Source organism: Spea bombifrons, chromosome 5 (assembly GCF_027358695.1).
Source record: "Spea bombifrons isolate aSpeBom1 chromosome 5, aSpeBom1.2.pri, whole genome shotgun sequence".
NCBI classification, from domain to species: Eukaryota; Metazoa; Chordata; class Amphibia; order Anura; family Pelobatidae; genus Spea; species Spea bombifrons.
The window spans coordinates 103,720,090-103,742,777 of NC_071091.1; the positions used below are offsets into that span (position 1 = coordinate 103,720,090).

Consider the following 22,688-nt stretch of genomic DNA (forward strand, 5'->3'; position numbering starts at 1 on the left):
GAGTCCTGTACAACCACATACGATATACAGGATTTATTTACTGAGGTGAGGTAGGGATTTTAAGAAAAAAAGGTGAGTTTGGACTCCGACACGTAAAAGGTTAAGGGAAGAAAACATAACAAAACCTCCAACATACATGTTTATGACACAGTCAGGGAAGCAGAGAACATGGGCTAATTACTGAGTATATTTCCGTGGGGTTTTTTCCTTAAATAAACAAAAATAACTGCATTTTATGCAAGGAAACAGATAACTGCTGTAATTATAATTTGTTTCATACAAAGGGAGCACAGAGGGGACGCCAAGAAGCCAAATTTCCCCTCAATGCATAAATGATCAATAGCAACACATAATAATAACAATTTTAACAAAACAACATAAATTATTGAAATCGCTGTGCGTCTAGCAGCACAGGAGCAGACTCTTTACAGCATTTTGTGTTATTCTGAAAAGAAATAAGAAATAAATTATTCAACAGAACCTTCAATTCCACCATTTACACTTCACAGAAGAAGCACATCTGTCTTCCCTGTTAGGCGTACATGGACAATATGTTGCCAACAACTCACTAGGCATACAGGCAATGATAGCAAATAAAGTCCAAATAAATAAAAGTACTTCGACTCAATATACGTTAAATTATAGGTGTATATATATATATATATATATATATATACTTTCTCATCAAATGAGGAACTAGAACTAAGGCACTAATAATAAAAATTGTTATTTATCGATTTATATAGCTCCATCCTATTTTGCATAAAAAGAAGTGCATCTCATTACAATTTGACTATCAGAAAGAAAAGATGAGGAGGGACCTGCTCAAAGGAGCTTACCATCTAAATAAACAAAAACCTATTAAAAATGTTAAGTATACACAAACCCTCCTATGGCTTTCCATGTTAAGTTCCAAATGATGTATCATGTATCAGCCTGGTATAAAGAGGATAAGCTTTAAGGGTAAGATTGTGCCCCAGTGGCACTTGTTCAGTGTGGCTTCCCGGTCTCAACTCATTCCTCTTCTGATCTACATCAATACATATTTACTATCGTATGTGCCTTCTCTTCTCTCAGTTTCTTTCATTTCTTTTCTCTCATTTTTTTTGTATATCTCTCCACACACTATCACACAGCCCCTTTCTCCGCACACCACACTATCCAGCAGCCCCACCACCACAACTCTGGCAACCTCTTTCCCCTCAAACAGAATACTATCAGTATACTTTTGGACTCTCTAAATGAGATGACCCTGAGGCTCTTGAAATATTAACCTTTTAAAAGCTCATTGTGATGATTCTGTGGCTCGCCAAATGTGTTAACCAAAATACGCCAATACAGGTCCTTATGGAAACCTTGACTTGTCATTATTTTAAAGATCCACTTTATTGAGTCGCCTGCCTTCAAGCAGGCATATCAACCATAACATACTGGTATACAAAGCACAGCAGTGTAGAATATAAAGGAGTCAGCTCCAGACTGTGTGAGTCTGGGAATATGTCCTTTCATCCCTAGACTCTGATATTGGGTCAATAGCCCTGAGGCTTAAGGTCAAACACTGAGAGTTTCCAGGTATGAATATGAGGGAGTCCCATTTTCTTTGCACACAACGTTATCAAGCAGCCCCTTTAATTCCCATTCACTCTAGTCATGTATAGTTTGCATTGTTTTGCTTTTTCTTTAGTGTTAGTATTATAAGAGAAACCAGCGAGACCTCCTTCTCCTAGCCTCCTCTATTTTCACACCTGTGTTTAAAGTAAATTTCAACCACCCATATCCAAGCATTGCTATCCAGAAATCTTCTTCTGTATAAGGCCTTCAAGGCCTATAAAGTGCCATTCTGGCCCCAGATCATGACTGTATTAACGTGATCTAAAAGTTCAAGACAACATACTATGATGAGAATTGTCCCAAAGTTTTGTTGAGTACATAATTTCTTTTCAACCTGCATCACAAGAACGCTTAATGGGAAAATACTCTAATTTCTGTTATTTTCCATAAAGTTATAGTATTTGAAGGGTGAAAAAATATTATTTTTAGCATACTTTTTAATAAAAAAATGTTATTATGTTATTTTATGCTAAAATGATGGTCTACGGGATCGTCAAGATCAAAACAGCACCCTCTGCAGGTTGGAGGCTGTCTGCTTTTCTATGTCGGGTTCCCGACTGTCGCAACCTGTCTTTCCAGACCATTCATTCATATTAACCAGTCCTTTAATACATATCTATGATTTAGAATATTCTGAAAGCCATTTAAGTAATACAGAATAAATAAATAATTGAAAAAGTGTATTGAAAATACCATCGGTAGAAAAAAACCCTGTTAACGGTGATCTTCCCTAAACAAACCTTGAAAGATTTCACGTCGCGAATAAATGGTTTCAATCCACGATTGATTTTAAATCAGCTGCTAACGCTTAATGTGCTACCGATAGACTAACTGAACACGATTACATTTAAGTGGAAGCGGTCGACCATGTAGCGCCCCCCTTCACAATTTCCCAGTTTACGAAAAACATTTTCTTATAACATTTTTTTCTTGCCTTTCTCATTATTTATGAGTTTGGTTTTGCACGTCTGTAATCCTTTAATAATACTTAATTGGAAATTACGTCAACAACGCATTCTCTTTACTTTTGCATCGCACAAACTCTACACAGAAACACGATTTTACGTAAAAGTTTCATCAGGGCATTTTTTGCCATTTTTAGCCGTGCCTTTAATATTTACATATTAACCCCATGACACAGTTGACACGATGGGTGGCGTGTTAAGGGACATTGATACAATAAAGCATTTTTAGCTAGATTTGATGTTGAAATTCTAATAAAATACTCATTTTTAGTAGGAGGAATAGGGCAAGATATGGCTCCTTTGGGCATTTAGCAAAGAGATCAACAGGAGGTACTAAACCGATTATTTCGCATGGTTTGAAAAATGATGTCATCATCACGGTAACCAATGGAATGTTTCTGCTGGTTGGATCATTCCGTTGTTTGCTTTCTAGATAAGACCACTTTGCGAATTAGCATCAAGTTCCCATTGAATTTCTCTCCTTCCCACACCATGCGTTTGTCTGTTTATTGCTCAAGAACACGGAAGATGAATCTTTGTGTAGGCAAGAAAATCACTAACGGGGGATTTTAGTGACAAGGAGAGTGTGTTCTTCCAAAACTCATGCCTAATGATCATGTCCAGAAATAGATCAGTAGGAACACAGAAATATACATCGCATCAACTATCACGGTGTCTTAAAACCTGTACCCCTGAAACGGTTAAAGTGCATGAATGAAGCCGACAATTAACCCTTTATAAATGCACAAAATCTCATTTGCTCATATTTAAAAATCAGACCTGATTTATTGTTTTTTTTGGGACTATATCCTCCTGTTAATGCATTCATTCACTTAATAGGTTTATTTTATTTTTCTAGAATTTAGGTCAAGCGGGATTTAAAGCAACAGGTTAATACTTGATTTCACAGAGTTACATGATATTTTTCAAATTCTTTTTTTCTTTCTCATTATATATTTATTGTTATATCTCATGATATAGTTCATGAAACTGAAGGTTTCCGAATCCAGCCGCTTCCTCGTCTTCCAGTTGAAGAGCTGGAACATTCCAATTCTTGTGCCGTTATACAGACCTCTATTCTATGTGCATATCTTTTTTTTTTCCCTGTAGGATTTTTAAAAAACCCAAGAAGCATAGCTAATGTACCCTAATGCATTAGTAAAGACGCTTACTGACATACCAGCCTACAACTAATTGGCCATCTTTTGTTTGTTGGTTACGGTACAGCGGTGAGTTATAAAGAAGATGTATACACGTGGACTTATTTTTAGTTTCTTAGTGTCACTTCAGTGAAATGTTTATGAACGTATCGTGTAATTTTAGAACAAGGTATCCAAGTTGAACAATCACTTCCAGGCAAACACACAACAGACCAAGGTTGGGCAATTACCCCCCCCCCCCAACGATGATACCTAAAGCAACTTTGTGACCCGTGTATTTAACCTTGCCTTGATAATGTAAAGTGACAGCACAAGGTTACCATCTAGGTCTATAGGTCTATTCTACTCTATGTTCTTGCCTCTCGTTCTGGTCAGCACCCTCTCTCCCTATTATTCCATTTCAGCCCCATTTCTGTTTACTGTTATTCTGTTTTCTCCTCTACATCCGTCTCATCCTACAGCCCACGTTTCATCTTTATTTTTGTCCTAGAGTATCTTTTTTTTTTTTTTTTACCATCTTTCACTTAAGTTATTTTTCAACCCTCTTATTATTATTGTTTATTGTTTTATATAGCGCCATCATATTCCTCAGTGCCGTACAAAGGGTAGACAGCACATAATTATTCTTTAACACAACAAGATGACATACAGAAACAACAGGGGAAGAGGACACTGCTCAAAGGAGCTTACAATCTAGAGGAATAAGTAAATAATAATAATAAATAATAATAATTCTCGGAAACAAAACTAAAAATAAGCACGTTGAACATCGTAGGGAAGTTTGATTCGAGACAATATTATTTTAAGGCACTAGTCACATTTGATATTGTTACTCCATTCCTTTCTATGATGATGATGATGATTAATGTATGCACTGCACTATGACATTTTTTCCTTCTTTATGTGATTTAGCACCATAGCAATTTATATATATGTTGTATTATTTTACATGCTTGTACTTAAGTAAATTTTCTCCAAACAGTTTAATCTTGGTAAATGTAAAGGTAAGCAAAAACTTCCCATTTTTCTAAAAAAACAGAAAAATTCAAACTTCCAGCAAAGGAAAACTACCCCCCCCCCCGAAAAAAACGGTATATTGGCTCTTTGGTTGGAGAGTGTATGTCGCATTTGGTTTCAGCTACCTATTTAGAGTTAATCGCTTGAGACATTTAAATCTTACCCCCTTTCTTATCACTAATATTTAGTAAGTTAACCAGTTTTACTAAAACCTTTCTTCTTTCCAAAAAAAAAAAAAAGGCAAGAGAAACAACAATTGTCTACCCCCTGCCCGGAGAACGAGAGAAGTGCCCTGGAGACTCTGGGAATTAGCGCTTCATCCGGAGACTCCGGGTCAAACCTGGAAAGGTTCCCAGATACGCATCGATCATTTCAAAGAAAGTACTATGCCAGGGGCGTCCAACGTGCGGCCCTCCAGCTGCTGCAGGACTACATCTCCCACAATGCTCTTTCAGCTAAGGGGCTGGCTGAGGAGTATGGGAGATTTAGTCCTGCAGCAGCTGGAGGGGCGCACGTTGGACGCCCCTGTACTATGCTTAAAAGATTATTACACTAATCTACTAAAACTGTGTAAATGTCATGAAAAAATGTTGAATTTCTGCAGAATGTAATGTAATAAAAATAACGCATAGAGGAAATATATATTTTAACAGGAACGACATACTTTGAGTAACTACTGTTCTTTCAAGGGTCTTCCAAATTTGTATCAGCTTTTTTTTTTATAATGAAATTGTGGGGATTGCCGCTGCAATATGCGGCTAATAGCCTTGCTATAGCGTCTCCTCGCTTCTCGCATGCAGCTGTGCTAATGATTATGTCTGGAAGGGCTTTAAACATCCAACCGGAGAACGGGCTTCAACAAAAGGCAGACTTAGCGCAGCATGGGAGATGATTCCATTACAGAACACAGCAGCAGCAGGGGGCATTAAGAAGCTTATTTCATCATCACAACACTTACGGTTTAGAGGAAAAAACATCAGAAAGGAAGCAGCGAGAAGAGTGCCAAGCTAAACGCACAGTTTAAAGGACCGGGAAGGGGCATTTTTTACATAAAAGGCTAAAAATATTTTTATTCAAGGATAATAACTTTTGTGTTCTAGTTTTACATATATTTATATTTTTTTTTATTTTTTTTAACACTTCTATGCGGCTGCGTTTTTTCAGATTCAGTATCGTCTGCTGAGAACACAGCAGCGTCTTCTGGCTGAACATTATACATTAACAACGTCATGTTGTCACTCCGTATACCGGTCCTGCCACTACTCTCCAACCTTAACAACAGGCCTCGAAGCCGCTGAGGACGGGAATACATTGTGTTAAGCCCTCATGAAGCCAACGATGTAACTCTATGCTATGTTAAGATCTAAAGCTCTTCTTGGGAAGCCAAAGGCTGACTTCTTGGCTTACAGTCCATCCATACGTTCAATGGCTCCGTCAGAACTAGAACTGACAGACTAAGACGAACCCATACATTAGGGAAGGAGGCCCGGAGGCTCACAACGTCCTATCACTGCTGCTCACACACACAATGTTTCCCAGTTTACTAATGGGCTTCTGTTAACTGGTTCAGAATGAATAATCGTTCTAGTCCCATGAGATTTAAAAAATAGTGATCGCTACCGATTATGCTGGTGGTGTCGCCAGGTGAATAAAGAAGCTTTGCCTTGGACATACTGGGGTCTATATGGAGCCATCAAACACTCTTTATGTAATTGATGCATATTGCTGCATTAGCCAGAAATGGACTGATTGGAGTCAACCCCATGTCCCATTTTGTATTATTATTAATATTATTATTTTTCATATTATCATTATTTATTGTTGTATATTTATATATATATCGCCATCATATTCATCAGGGTTGTATAATGGGTAAACGGGACATAACAAGTAGTGTATAGCATAACACGACTTTTATGTTTTTTATGTACTTTGTATTTGTTTCCATTCTCATAATAAATTTATAAAGTATATATATGATAATGTATATATAATACATATATAAATTCTATGGGATCTGTGGCTAGGGTAAGGGTATGCGCATGAAAACGCATTGATGGCTTGGCTGGTGAGTGAGTTTCTAGTTGGACAACCGGAAGAAGTTCTATCTGTAATAATCTCTTTGGATAGTTCATCACAAAATATATTCTAAATGTGTCGATTATTCATTATAAGAATCCAGTTTCCTTTTCAGCAAAAATAGTAACCAAGAGATTATTACTATTTTACTCACCGATTATAACTACATTTATCTTTTTAGATTGAGTTTTGGCGTTATCTGTTTGATTATGCAATAGCTAATTAACTTAATTTGTGTTCCCCATCTCATTTGGTCAAGTTGCCTATTTATTTTACCTTAATATATATATATATATATATTTTTTTTTTTTTAACGGTCTGAAAGGGTGCAGTGAGATTACATACATGTATTTTTGCATTTCTTTATTTGCTAGATAACAGACAGGGCCGGCTCTACCCATGAAAAAATGGGTTTTTGCCCCAATCTCAGGGTAAAGGGGCAAACTCTCAGAGTCACACAGTCTACAATGAATTCCTTCCTATTCTATACTTCTGTGATCTTATCTAAGATCCTAATTGGTGCTTTTGCTACCACTATGTTGTGGTTGATATCCCTGCTTGAATGCAGGTGACTCAATGAAGTGTCAATCACTAAGTAGCGCCAGTATTGAGCACCGGTATTAGATCCATTAGGGTAACATATTTGGTGAGTCGTTACATAGGGTCCTCACGATGAGCTGTTAAAGGGTTAATATATAGATCTGTTAAACGTATAGATCTGCATTGTAAACAAACAAAAAGCCCATGCATGTCTGAAACCTTAACATAAATCAAATGGCCATTTCTAGTCAAATGATTTATCAACGTCAGGGCGAACATGTTATTTCGCGGTAATGATTGATTGTTTTATGCGGCACTTTGCTATTTTTTTTGTAAGATGTGTGATTGTATAAGATGAATAAGCATTAATATCGAACGGCGAGCGCGAGGGAACTGAGCAGCGTCCCAGACGTAGATTACCGAGCTTTAAAGGGAAAGTGTCACATCGATGAATGAATTCCGCAAGGAAAACAATCTATCATTCGCCTTATTACACCTTATTTTTATTTTAATGCTTCCTCCTTAGGGATAGCTTGACTTAAATATATATACGTGATTAACCCCAGCCTGTGATGCTGCGTTTTATGAAAGATGTCCCTTACGAAAAAATTACTGCAGTTTTTTCTGAAGTAATACTGCAGTTTTTTGGACATGAAAAAACTGCAATACTGCACTTTTACTGCAGTTTTACTGCATTTGTACTTCACTGTACTGCAGTTGTACTGCAGTTATTTTTGTAAGGAAATACAAATGCAATAAAGCTACAGTACTTTGAAGTACAACTGTAGGTTTGCAATATAAAAAAAAGTGCAGTAAAACTGCAGTAAAAGTGCAGTATTGCAGTTTTTTCATGTCCAAAAAACTGCAGTATTACTTCAGAAAAAACTGCAGTAATTTTTTGTAAGGGTACGTCAACACGTAGGTATAGATTGAAAGAGAGAGGAGAGAAGAGAGAGAAGAGATGAGGAACCAGAGGAACAAATACAATGGAGAGATCAATGCTGATTGTTTTTGTTATAGAAGAAACTACAAACTGTCTGATCCCTGCCTGTGAGCGGGGATTGGCACGTGTCAACTGTTTGGGGTATACTGAGATTTAATGGGGGGAAATATGTTTTATGTTATGTATTATATGATATATGATATGATTTAGGGTTTGCCTGAAACAATGCTTAATGAATAACAAAACTTGGTTTTTTTATGTGCAGTGCTAGAGGTATACAATAATAACCCCCCAGTGCTGTATACAACAATGTATCCCCAGCACTCTATACAGTAATAACCCTCAACGCTGTATACAGTAATATAACCCCCAGCACTATATACAGTAATAACCCAGCGCTGTATACAGTAATATACTCCCAGCGCTGTATACAGTAATATAACCCCCCAGCGCTGTATACAGTAATATAACCCCCAGCGCTGTATACAGTAATATAACCCCAGCACTGTATACAGTAATATAACCCCCCAGCGCTGTATACAGTAATATAACCCCCAGCACTGTATACAGTTATAACCCCCCAGCACTGTATACAGTAAACGTGGGAGAGGGTAGGTATTTTTTTAATTAAAAGATCTATAGTAACATTTTCAAGAAAGGTTGAAAAAAGACCTAATTCTATAAAGTTCAACCCTTCTACCTATCCTTCCTGCTTTTGATTAAAAAAAAGGCTAAAAACCCAATTAAGCAATTTTGTTTCTGGAATGCATAATTTTCCCTTCTGTTCAGCAGGCATGATGTATACATCTCTTTGACAGAGCATTCATAGGGGACTCCTTTTCACGCGTTCCCTTTAATAAAGCCACGTTATATTTGGGGTAAAAAAAAACAACAACAAAAAAAAAACCGGTGACCTTTTCATGAGTTCGCAAGAAGCACTAAACTTTTTATTATTACAAATTCCCTACGGGAACGCAGACACAAATGAAAACACGCCAGACGAGAGAGCCCCGAAGTGACTGAACTGCACAGCGTTCCAGGGCACCGGGATTAAATCTTTATCTCGTAGAAATAGACGAGAACAAATGCCTTCCTTTGTAAAACCTGTGGGTGTAAATTCGCCATTAGCCACGCTTGATGCATCAGTATGAAAAAGCTCGAGAAGAAAACCGAGGAATGACTACAAAGGATGCTGCCGGCAAAACACTGACTCCGTTCATTGTCTTTGAAGTGACTCCGTGTACATAATGGATACATATTTCCAGTCAGCGTTTATTAAAGTAAAAACTTCGGGTACCCTGGCTATGCAAATACGGATACGCTTGTGCACGTATTAAACCGTTAAGCGCCGGGGGTAGATGTTTTTGTTTGGCCAGCGCTATGGGACAGTTTAATGTCCTCGGCAGCCTCGCCCAGAAAAGAATGCGGATTAAGGCACGTTAAACCTGTAAGAAAATTAAAAAAAAATACAATAAAATCACTTTTGAGGGAAGCTGCAGCTCCGCCGGCGCACCACATGGGCACAGACACGCCGCTGGAGAGAGTGCAAGCCATTGGGGCAAATGGCCAAATCCCATAATGCATTTGCTAGGGAGACCACACGAAGATTTTAAGGCGGGGGGCGTTCAGCTATCATGAGCATTAAACGGGCATTTGGTGGCTGGTGTGTCCTTTTAATAGGATGCAGCTTTCATATGACTTTAATTTTATATTATGGTAAAAGTACAGAAAAAACTAAAGATTTTACTATTCTTATTGTATTAACCTCTTAATTACAAAGCCCGTACATGTACGGGCTCAAAATGCATTGGGTTTAGGAACCGCCCATTGTCCTTAAGGGGTTAAACTGTACCGATTCTATTGGAAGGCTGTTCCATATATGTACCACATTTTCATTAAAGAAAAAAAATGAAGAATTTCAAGCCTTATACTCTCTAGTTTTATCCCCTTTTGTGCATTTGTATTTATTATAGCCGTTGGAAGCACCAAGGGTCCTCCTCCTTATCTAAAATTGGGTTAAATATGTCACAATTATAACGTGTTCCATCTACTAAAGTTTCACAAAACCCAGTGGCTTTATATGAATAAATGATGAGAACAGCAATAAGCCTCTCTCGCTCTCCTGTGGTTTTATTATTAAAATCATCCTCCATTTGGAATACTTTTTTGGACATTTTCCAGAATCTCAATGCTTAGAATTTTTCGGACTGTACAAAATCCATGAGTTATCTGTGAAGTGGTATAACCACCTTTATCTTTCCCACAATGCACCCTTACACCGCTTGGTTTCCCTGCTTGGCCTCTTTGTCGTCAGAAATACTGACCCCCAAACCACTTATAATAGCCATTGCAGCCACTGTAATGCAAGGGGGCCCCAAGTCCTTCGAGTGCCCCTAAAGCTTCTTGGTGGTACAAATGGACTCTTTGAAACAAGCACCAATTACATTTGCTGGTTTTCGGGGTTACGCCACTGGCCCTGTTTAAGTTATTCTGGATGGATTGTTTTGTTTAACGCTCTTTCCCCAAAGGAAACTGAATATAACTTCCAGAAAGGGTACAGAATGGACAGTCTGGGGAACATTGGGCCAAATACCCCAAATGGTCCAAAAACCACAGGTTAACCAAATATCATTATCCACCAAAATCCTAGTACAGTCAAGGCGGTAGGTTAAATCTCCATTAGATGGAAGAAGCACGCAGATAAACCCTGCATGGGACGATATAATGACGGTATTAGTACCTGTGTATTTTACAATGTTACCATCTCAGAACGTGGAAGGAACATGAGACAGCGTCACGACATCTTGTTATACGCGCGGAACATGGAAGGAATGTGAGATCATATTCATGGCTCAGGGGTCTTCGTTAAGAACGTCAGGTTTCCTCCGGTACATAACATTGAATGAATACGAGGCCGTTTGTACCTGCCGCACAACTGTATCCGTTCAGAACACGGAACGCATAAAAGGCTTTGTATGTTGCGTATTACCATTTTGGAACATGGTATATGTGTGAGCTCTCACCTTCTTCTCAGAGAAATTGAAGGTTATGTCTGTTTCACAACGCAATTAGATTGGATATCAGATCGTGTCTACTATATGGAGTAACCAATGAAATGTAATAACATTATTATTAACTGGATATGGAGAAGCTGGAACTATGTCCTTGTTGGGAATACTATACAGTCAGGACCATCTGCTCCCCGCCGTTTTGTAGAAGGGGAGCTGCTGCCCCCATAGACCTGCAGCCATAGGCGTAGTCGGCCTAGGCCACTCTACTGCATACATTAGTATCACAGTAATAACACACTCCAAATGGTTAATTCAGCCTTAGATCATGTAAGGTCCTCTGTTAAAGGTCCTTCTCCATCTGTTCTACTGAATTTAACAGATTGGTTTATAATTTTTGATGGAAACACTTAAATGTCATGTGGCACACAATCAGTCACTGGTTGGCTGTTTCTATAGAAACTTAAAATCGTCTGAAAGGTTTTATGTCAGTAAAAATGGCAGATCTGCCAAGGTGTACTCGCTTAACGTGTAATTGATGATCTGTATAAGTGGAACAGCACCTTTAACTGTCACGCAACTGCTACTAGCCCCTAAACCAGGGGAACCAAACAACATTCACTGAGGGCAACAAACAAATTATGTATAAACACAAGCGATTTCATCAATTTCCACCATTCTGATTGAGGAGTTATCTCCTTATCTAGAACCCCTGCCTCAAGGCTAAGAGTTCTACAAGGGTTCCTATACCCTAGGGGTCCAGAGGTTGGGAACCACCATACCCTATGGTCTAGTAGAAGGTTCCACAGAGGCATGAGCATCCAATGCATTTCCCAGCATCTGGTGACCGGCGCATACATACGGGGTACCATGGGGTCCCCGACAGCTTCAGTCTATGTCAATGTCCCTTTAATGAAGTATCTGTTTTCTAATTACAAACAGTTCATTCTTTTGGATACAGATACTAACGAGCAATATCTCTTTATAACAAAAGAATCGATTGGGCTTTCGTAAGTTACTGATTATTGATGATTTCATTTTATCATCATCCATTCCCATGATTGCTTCCAATTTCACATGGCTTTATAATTCTCCAAAGCTTAATTACTTTTATCGATCGCACTTTAAATTTAAATCACAACACTTATTCTCACTATACAAATTATATAGCGTATATGCGTATAATAATTTTTTCTTTGCAATCTGTCATTTTATTTTTTTTTTATTTTTTTTAAATAAAAGCTATGCACTAAAACATAAATTAAATGGATTTATATAATTAATTAAATATATATATTTAATGAATTTATGTTTTAGTGCATAGGTTTTATTTATTTTTTTTAATTAAAAAAAACTGGCCGATAAGAAAACACTGGCTTGTAAAACGATTTTTTCACGTAAAAAAAAAAAAGGTATTTTACCCATGTTTACTGTGATAACCAATAAATCTATAGTGGTTATTTCCATTTAATTTACATTCTTCTTTATATCTCTTTGCCGCAGGGGGCTCGGCAAGGAACCGGTATCTTCTCCGGTATCAATTCAATAAACATTCTTTAGGCAAGGACAATGCGGAGAGACACATATAGCCGTAGTAAATGACGGCGTCCCTTTAAGCTGCGTGACGCTGTGCCTTTGTCTCCTAACGAGACGGAGTTTAGAAGCGTGGTTTTTTTTTTTTATTAGCAAGCCAATTAAAGTCAGGTAGAACTAACTCACTCAGACAGCTAGACATTAACCATTTAATAACCCCAGCCGCCACTACCAAAAAACCCTGGGAACGCACGCACCTCGCTGGCTTAATGTATGAAATTCAAATGACAAAGCGAAGCAGGCGGTAAATAATTGCAATTTATTTGAATTATTAATCATTAAAAAAACTAACAAAAATTAAAAAAAAATTCATTTTAATTCACTGATCTTTTGCTATTATTATGATAACCTTTATTGCTTTAATGCTGGGGGGGGTTATCAGCAGTATGATATCTTTTTATAAAATTCTTTATATTTCGCACAAATGTTTGCCTTTAAATTACGTCTGCAAATTTATTTTCCAATTTTTTTTTTCCCGAATATAGAAAAAAGGAGAAAAAAAGTAAGGATTCTTTTTTAAAAATTCAAGTTTAATAAAACAGCTTTTTTTATGAATTTATTCCAAAAAGCAAACAGTTTTCTTATTATTGTTTTTTTTTTTTAGTCATTCCAGCTAAAAAATGAGGTGTTAGACATTCCGGTCGAAAGAGGTGATTTAGTAGCAAACAGCAGCAATTGTCCATTGGGTACTTTGGTTATTTATACCACTTTTCTCCAAAACTGTTATTTTTACACATAACCCCAAGAGTCATATTTATTTAGTCCTTGTATATAACGTATCAGGGGAACTTCTTTAACAGACCTGCTGGCCCCACGATAACCGGGAGACCGTTGAGACCTCCTGGAATCTTGCACCTAGTAGTGAATGAGTTCATCTGAAACGCTTGTTGCTGCTTCCAGCATTCTTCCAGTCACAGATACCGGTGCTTTCATTGTTACTGAAGCTCCCTTGGTTGCCGTGGGAACTGTACACGGCATTCATTCTCTGTGGCTAATGTGTCTCTTCCCACAAACAGCTCCTTACAGTCTCAGTCGGGGTTATGTATAAAACATGATTCTGGTGCAAAGTTTGGGAAGTAGTCTTATCACCATAGCAACCAATGAAATGGTCTACTCAGCAGGAACATCCATGGGAAATGAGAGTACTTTTAAAGTTACACAGGTCTCTGAGCCCAGCCCAGCCTCCCCACCATCACATTATCACTTGCTATCCTGTCTTTGGCTGTGGATGATGGGACGTCATAACCATACCTGGGAACTCTCCGGGGTTCGAGACCCAAATCATCCGGGTCGCAGGAGTGGGGCCCAGACACGCCCCATTCCCAGCCCATTTCCCTTTTAAATGGGGTGTTTCCCGTGATGTCAGCAGGAACGCCCACTGACATCAGCAGGAACGCCCACTGACAACTGTGAGTAGTCCTGGCCGCATCCCGGAGGCCACAAGTTCCCACGTTTGCTCATAACTTTGTGGAGACCCTGCGTTCTATACTATACAGGAGCGTGTCTTCTGTCTTCTACCTACCAACATACTCTGATTGATAAAGTTAAACATCCCATCGATATGTCATACGAAGCTCATAATTATTATTATTACATATATATATATATTATATATGCAAATGGACCAAATACGATGGGCAAATTGTGAATGAGAAAGTGAATATCAGTGTGAGAGAGAGTAGGTGTGAGAGAGTGTGAGTGAAAGAACCAACAAAATTCAAACAGGAATTCGGAGCTGGTTGCTTTGTTGGGGGTCCCTCCTCATTTTTGTTGATTTGCATGAATTGATAAAATTTGCAAGTTTTGTTACTATTTACTGTCTGTGTAAAAATAAGGAGTGGTTAAGTAATTGCCAGGACCAGCCACCCACCGCCATCTTGCAGGAATCAAAGTGTTGCGAGAAGGCCACGTGCAAAAAGCAGGGCAGTGGGGCAGCAACGGGCGACAATAGGACAATGCCCGAAAATCGGAATCTGAGACATTAGGGAAGTAGCTTATTAGCTTATGTAGCTATTACAATTGTTTTAAAACTTACTAAGAGATGTATTTATAACACTGTTTACTGATAAAGGAGATCTGTGTATTATGACATCTATTTTTACCCATGTCTGCATGCCATGTACACGTCTGCTTTCATATAATGATTTTAAAAAAAAAAAAAGAAAAAAAAAAAGAATTGGAGCTTTCTATACGTGTCACTTTTTTAAAAAAATTCTTAGATTGCGGCCAGAGATGAATTTGTAAATTGTAATATAATAATCCCAAAAATTAAAAAAAAAATAAAAAAATTTGATCATTATATTACACAAGAATTCTTTACCAATTCACTGTTTACTGTAAAAAAAAAAATACTTTGTCTACAACAAAATTTTCATAAAATTATGTAGCTCCTCCTTCTTTTCGGTGGCAGATGCATAGTTTTGAAGCAATTTTCAGTGCTAAGCATCATCATCATCTATAGATAAAGATTGACATACAAAACATTTTCTGGAGTGTTGTTTTCATTAACAATTAGAATTTGTTCTAAAAATTATTACTTTTTCCATTAGTATTGCACCGGAACTGGCCTATAAGTCATACTAAAATAATTTAGCAAAAATGCCTTTTGTCAGAAAAAAGGCAACTATTAATACTTCTAGTTTGATCCAACACACATTCATCAAATGGACTCTATAGAAATCCATGAAAGAAGCACAGACAGGATCCAGTAATGCCATGAATATTGCCTGAAACCTCTTGCAATGCCAAACACCCCCGGTGGTTGAATGTGGTATTACACATGAAACACAAAAACAAAGGAAAAGGGTTTGTTAAAAATCTACTGTTTTTCGTCCTTCCTCATTTTTATTTTTTTTTATCTTTTACACACTTCAGTCTTTATCGTATATTATTATTATTAAGAATAATAAAAATAATAACAGAAATCAGCAATTCTGAAATTATTCAAACAGAACCCTGGAGAAAAAGGACACAAGTCCAAAGTGGGACTTTAAGGTTTAAGGTTAAAGGGTGCCCCTGAGGGTAGAACACTGTGATACACTCATACACATACACTCTCCGAGACAGCTGTGTGGATTTATGTTGCCATACGGACAAATATAAAGACAATATCAAGTCTCTTTGGTGGAAACGTAGAGCTATTTAGCTCCAGGGGAAATAAAAAAAAAAAAAAACCTGTCTCTTGAAGGAAAAATATAAAATATGGCTCTCAAGAGCGATTCTGTATTCCCTCCATGAGATAGATCTAGATTTAATAGCATAAAGATATATGGCACATGTCAGATATCTCAGATAAATTAACCTCAATCATCAAAAAAAAAGGAATATTCTGCCGTGGGAAGGCATCACCCCACTTCAAACATTAATAAGTCTCTGCAGTGAGCCATAGGTTCAATTACAGCATGAAAGGAAGGAATTATTAAATTGTAAATTTAATATAACAAAAAGCCTCACCTTCTTTACATAAAAAGAGGTTGCACAAGGACATTGATGCCCTGAAGCAATATAGTTCTGGGGGGGGGGAACTAGCGAAGCTGTACTGCATTTACTAATTATATTTGGAAGAGGAGGTGGGTAAACAAATGGGCTCCAATCTACATAATATATAATTTATATTCCATTGAGAACTTGTAGATCTGTAGATAAGGGGAACAGCCTCCCAGCAAAAGTGGTAGAGGCTACTACAGTAAGGGAATGTAAACACGCATGGGATAGGCATATGGCTTCCGAATCTAAGACGAAACCAACGATTAGGGTCTGAGTCTTTACAGGAGGAGAAACAGGTAGACTAGATGAGGCTGAATGGGCCTGATCTGTTGTCAAATTCTATGTTTCTATTTCACTTAAAATACTGCCCTCCTAATGCATACCTCCCAACAGTCCTGGTTTTCGTGGGTCAGTCTCGATTTTCAGCACTGACCCGCTGCCCAAGATAAGCTAGACAAGGGGGCCACACCTGGGTAATATATCTGCCCTAGTAAACGCAGGGCGGAATCCATCATACAGGTAACCTAGCAGAGCGGCTTGGATGCTGAGGTGGTAGAACAGGCAGACTAGATGGGCGACAGGTTCTTATCTGCCGTCAGATTCCGTTTCTTTTGCTGTCTAAGGACATCTGCGGACATGTCTCAGGAAAAAAACTACTTTGAATAACACTATGGATGTATAAGGTAGAAAGTCGGGTGGTCTTGCAACGTCAACTGCTTGAAGACCATCCATCATATCAGCTCTAGCTTCTTAAATGGACCTTCAGGAATCCAATCAGCCATGAAAGTATTCTCTATAAATAAGGATCCGCTGAGGATAGGAGCTTTTAGCAGAGACAATGAGACATGTTGATGGCCCCACATTTAGGACATGCCTGTCCCAATAATAAAAAATGACACAATGTGACACAATGTAACATTACAAGCTGTGTACAAAGTGTCAGCAGGTTCCGTAGGACTTACACTACATTTAGGTATTATGCTCTATATCTAGTGCTAAGAACTTTTAATTTCCAATGTATTTGTTCACATAATGCCTCTACTTCTGTAGATAAGACTGAATATAGTTTGGAGCATTATTTTGACAAGGAATACAAGATAATGGGAGCTGCGCTGCAAAGAGTACAGAAAAAATCTAGAATATTTTCCGTATATACATTTTTTTTTTATTAGGATCAATATAATACAAACCAACTTGTGCTCAGGTTCCAAAATAGGTCGGAGAAGTCATAATTTACAACAAGATGTCATAATTTAGAATAAGAGGTCATAAACTAAAAGTAGAGGGTCAGAGGCTTAGATGAAATGTAAGGAAGTGTCACCAAGGTGGTGGATAAGTGGAACAGACTCCCAGCAGAAGTGGTAGAGGGTAACACAGTGAGGGAATTTAAACACGCATGGGATAGACATACGGATCCTGAATCTAAGACATGACCAACAACTGATTAAGGTCTGAGACTGGGTCTTACCTAACATGAAGCTGTTTCTATTGGGAGTAGTTTTCAAACTTGTTTTCACTGTTTAAGTATAATACATGACATTACATACAAGAGGCTAACAATACATTAATTAGAGTAGTAATACTAGGGTCATTGCGTATTCGTAGCATAAAGTACTCCTATCTGATAAATGATAATATTCATTCTAATCATTAATATGAGAAATGGCGCCTACACCTGGTTTGTTAGAAAGTCACGGAACGAGACCTCAGAATATCTTCGTGACACATAATGAATGAGTTTACCATCAAAACTGCCACCTCAGCAGTAACGTGCCAAAGACAGCGTATTACCCCGAGCGTTCCTCCCATATCCCATCATCAACAATGCCCGTTATTGCATGTAAATAGCCGTGACAGTTCTAATCCCAGAATCATTCATCCTGATGGTTTCTGAGAATGCAATCAGCCATCAAATACCAAATATGATTCTGTGTCTGCCCTACTTAGCATGACACAGCTGCAGCTGTTTAAACACACATACACACGCACATACACACGCACATACACTAGCTACATACAATCTGATGGCACATAAGAACAATTCACCCATCTAGAATGATGTAACGACTCAGACCCTAATCAGCCGTTGGTCTCGTCTTAGATTCAGGAGCCAAATACCTATCCCACCCATGTTTAAGTTCCCTCACTGTATTAGCCTCTACCACTTCTGCTGGAAGGCTAGTCCATTTATCAACCACCCTCTTGGAAAAGTAAAACCTCCTTACATTACATCTAAACCCCCGACCCCCCAGTTTTAGATTATGATCGTTTGTGCTAACCTTTAAAAAAAATTCCCGTACTTTGATAAATCACTTTATGTACTTAATGTTAACATATACACACATACATATACCTGGTAAGACCAATCATTTAAATCTGGGGGGGGGGGGAGATTTACGGACAGGTGTTAGGAATAAGTAATTTTAAAAAAAGTCGAAAATAGCTGTTTTTATCGTCACGTCTTCACGAGACATTTGGAGAAGCCCTAAATTTGCACATTCATTACCACATCTATATACATACATTCTTGCTGCCAACATTCCACTTGCCCGGTTATATATGATCAATGAGTATTAGAAGATTAAATATACAGGTATATATCTATACAGCTATATATTATATATATATAATATCTTATAATATTATACATATATATATCTTACAAGTGTGTGAATGAAGAGTAAATTATGTTCCCTTTAATACTGAGGGAATGCTCTCTACTCATTAAAAGCATGTGATGACCTTGTCAATTATTTGCGAGCTACAATTAAAATGAATCCAAAGCAGTACAGAAGTCACATCACTGAATGTCGCGACTGTATCAATTATATAATTAAATCACAAACCACTTTATTCTGTAAGTGGAGAATGATCTTGGTGCTTTTTCATTCATTCATAAAATCACAGGAGCCCATTAGAGAAGACACATGCATTCCATTGCCTTATCCCTATGTATTTTTGAATGATAGCATTAAAGAGACAGTGTTTGGGGAATAACTACAGCCATGTTTGCTGCATTCATCCACTTAAAACATTAGGACTGTTTCCATCTCTTTCCCATTTATATATAAGAAGGATTCAGTATAACCTCTAGATTGTAAGCTCTTGTGTGCCAAGCCCCCTTAGTCGGTTCTAGTTTAGTTGGACGCTTTGAATGTATGGACTGTAAGAAGCCCTGTGGAAATTGTGGGCGCTATAGAAATAAAAATGATTATTATGAATAATACTATCAGAAGCCATAGCCTTGAAGCATGCTTAGTACCCAAAAACCTGGTAAAAGAAGCTTTTTAATGATGGAATGTTGGCTTTTGTTAACACGTGAAGGGTGTATTGCCCATTTTAGTAAATTATTCTGATATTACTTAAACTCCTGCAAAATAACAGGTGAGTCTCAACATATTAAGCAAAATTTCGTACATTCCGCTTCACAAAAAAAAAACACTCTAGACTTAAAAGAGAGGAAAAAGGGAACATTTTTTGGATTCCTTCTAACAACAGAAGTAATGATTTATTACATACATCACATACTACAAATAACCAAGCGGTTAATACGCAAAGCAAGGTGACTCTGTGTCCAGACCCATTGCTACAAGTTAGGAGACTTAAAATCCATGATAGAAAGCAAAACTTGAGTAATAATAGCAGATTTATGTTTTTATTCTGATTACGGTTATAAAAAAAAAAGCTAATGTTCACTATTTGGGATTAATATGAACCACTAGAGGGAGCAAGAGGAAACATTCTTTTTTTAAAAAAAAAATCATATGAAATCAGAACATTCAGCACCAAAACATGTTGGATAGCTCCCATTCATCTCCCCGTGATATATTATTCATCACAAGAGCAGAGTATAATGTCTGCTAACTACTGACCCTTCTCAGCAAATACCCATACTATATAACGAACGCATCGAATATTATAGAGGCAAGGCTCGAAAGACAATTTGATTATAATAAATATTTGTTTAGTGAAAGATAAAATGAATCGATGTATTCTGTATGTGCACAGCGATTAAAAGGTTAATGTTGCAATCGGTATAATATATATATATATATATAATATATTATATTATATATTTATATAATATGTACGTATATGTTTATATATATATATATATATATATATATATATATATATTAGTTAACCTTGTCTCAGATCCTCAATTGTTTATCTTTGATCTGTTGAATTGCATGGTGGTTACTTGAAATATAAATACATCCTCTTGTGTGACCTTGAACTATCTTCCTGCATGTCTCAAGACCTCAAAAACTTCCATGAAGTTCCTCAGATGTTGGCGTATAAGTTCTGACATTAATCAGAACAGCCTACCCTACTCGTGAGGCTCTTGACCTCTAAATTGCCCATTAGGTACAAATGTATTTCAATTTAGTGTTAAAGATAAAATAGATCTAATGGTCGAGCATACCAATGTGTTCCTCAAATACCCCAACATACCCCCCAGACGGCTACGTGCGAACGACAACAGCTCCCATTGAAAGACAGCTATCAAGGAAAACATTTTCGACGCCCCCATGCATTCACCTGATTTACCTGGTTTATGGAAGTCACTGCTAGCCTTGGAATTACCAACTGCATTACGATTTGTAGGAGGGAGGTTACCAATCCAGCCAAAATAGCCCAGGTAAGGGGCAATGGAAGCATGCTATAGGTAGCAAAAAGTGTGAAGAGTACATAGCCAATACCGTCCCCTAGAAGGCCATATCCAAGTCCAGCTGCCAGGATCTGAGTGGCCATAGCCACCCATGTCACCACTCCACTGAACTGGAGATATGTGTAAGATGTGGTGTCCTTCCTGACAACAACTAAGGCACAAATGACCACTTCAATCCCAGTGAAAAATCCCAACAAGATTCCTTTAATGGGATCCATAGGTGCAGAAGCCAACGTTAGATGAAGAATTAGTAGGGTGAGCTTGGTGAGTACGTCCAGAATGTTCATTACCACCTCAGACTTGCGCCGTTGACCTAGGAAATAGCGTTGATAAAGCCTTTCCAGGTCCCTGGACTTGAACGAGTTCCTTAGTGTTGGGAAAATAACCCCACGGTAGGTATAACCCCAATTCAAAAAGAAATCGGAGTTACTAGGGGCACAGTCAAGGTGAAGGAAGCCCAGGTCACTGCTGGTCCTCTCCGGGAAGACTTTGGTGCCTCCGTTGTTGTGTCTGTCCCCACTTGAAATCTTGCCGGAAAATTGCCTATTAGCATTAAGTGAGTAGGAATCGTCGGAGGAGAGGTGTTTGGCGCTGCTTTGTTCGTTAATAAACCTCTGTTCGGTGATATGTCTCACCGCCGTCTGCCAAAGGAGTCTTTTGGGTCTTGTGCTGCTGTTAATGGTCGGAGTCCGATTAATGGTGTAAAGTTCTTCGGTGGCACTGGAGCACCTCACCTCGGAGAGCTCCATGGTCGATCTGTAGATTTCTTGCTGTTTTCTCCTTTGAAGTTTACTGAAATACATCTGTGGTCATTTTAATGTCCAGCCTGATTGGTTGGTTAAAGTATTGTGCTTTTCTTAGAGGGACTTTACGATCGCTACCGTTCCGACTGCATCCGACATACTGACATTATAACCACGATCATTGTACAGTATAGTCATCGAAAAGAGGAAGCGTGGGAAGCATAATGTTGGTGTAAACAAGGTATTAAGCCCATTCATCATCTTTTTTTTTTCTGAAAAAAAAATGGTTATCTGAAACCTTTTCCGAAGGTTGATCCGATAGCCGGAATTAATTTCCAAAACAACGTCGAATATTGGGAAGAAGCCTTCCGGAATCAAAGATCGTGATTCTGTATCGCTGAGACTTTTTCTTACCGTGGAATCAGAAGCATTGCAATTGTGCAGAAGATCGTGCATCTAAAATGTTCGACGTGGCAAAAAAAAATTGCATTTATTAAAAGTTTACATTATTATTATTATTATTTAGCTCGAAATGAGACCTTGGAATCCAGTACACCACCAAATACATTATGTTTCACAAAAATAGCCAAGGTCTTTTTTAAGGTCACCGAGAAAAACCCGTGAATAGCAGGTGAACTGGGTTTTTTTTGTTTCAGATCTGTCGGGAATCCATTCATCCGAAATGCCGATATTTGTAAAGTTACACACAAAAGCTAGACCGCTCTCGCGCTGCAAGATACACACGTAGCTGCAGTTACTTGTCAAGACGATCGAGGTCCCGGCACTATTTACAGAAGATAGATCGATAGCAGGGCACTGGTAGGGGGAGAATCCCAATAAGATCGCGTTACTTCCATCGTGACCCGAGGAC

At 38.0% G+C, this 22,688-nt stretch overlaps 1 protein-coding gene across 1 annotated transcript in view; it reads right to left on the bottom strand.

Moving 5' to 3' along the window:
• The window catches only part of ADCY8 (adenylate cyclase 8), a 106,248-nt gene extending 84,042 nt beyond the window's left edge, over positions 1-22,206 (bottom strand). Inside the window, exon 1 of the mRNA XM_053466388.1 lies at positions 20,954-22,206. Within this exon, the coding sequence (XP_053322363.1) occupies positions 20,954-21,877 (924 nt within the window). The 5' untranslated portion in view covers positions 21,878-22,206. The remainder of the gene's footprint in view (positions 1-20,953) is intronic.
• Positions 22,207-22,688: the final 482 nt, after the last annotated feature.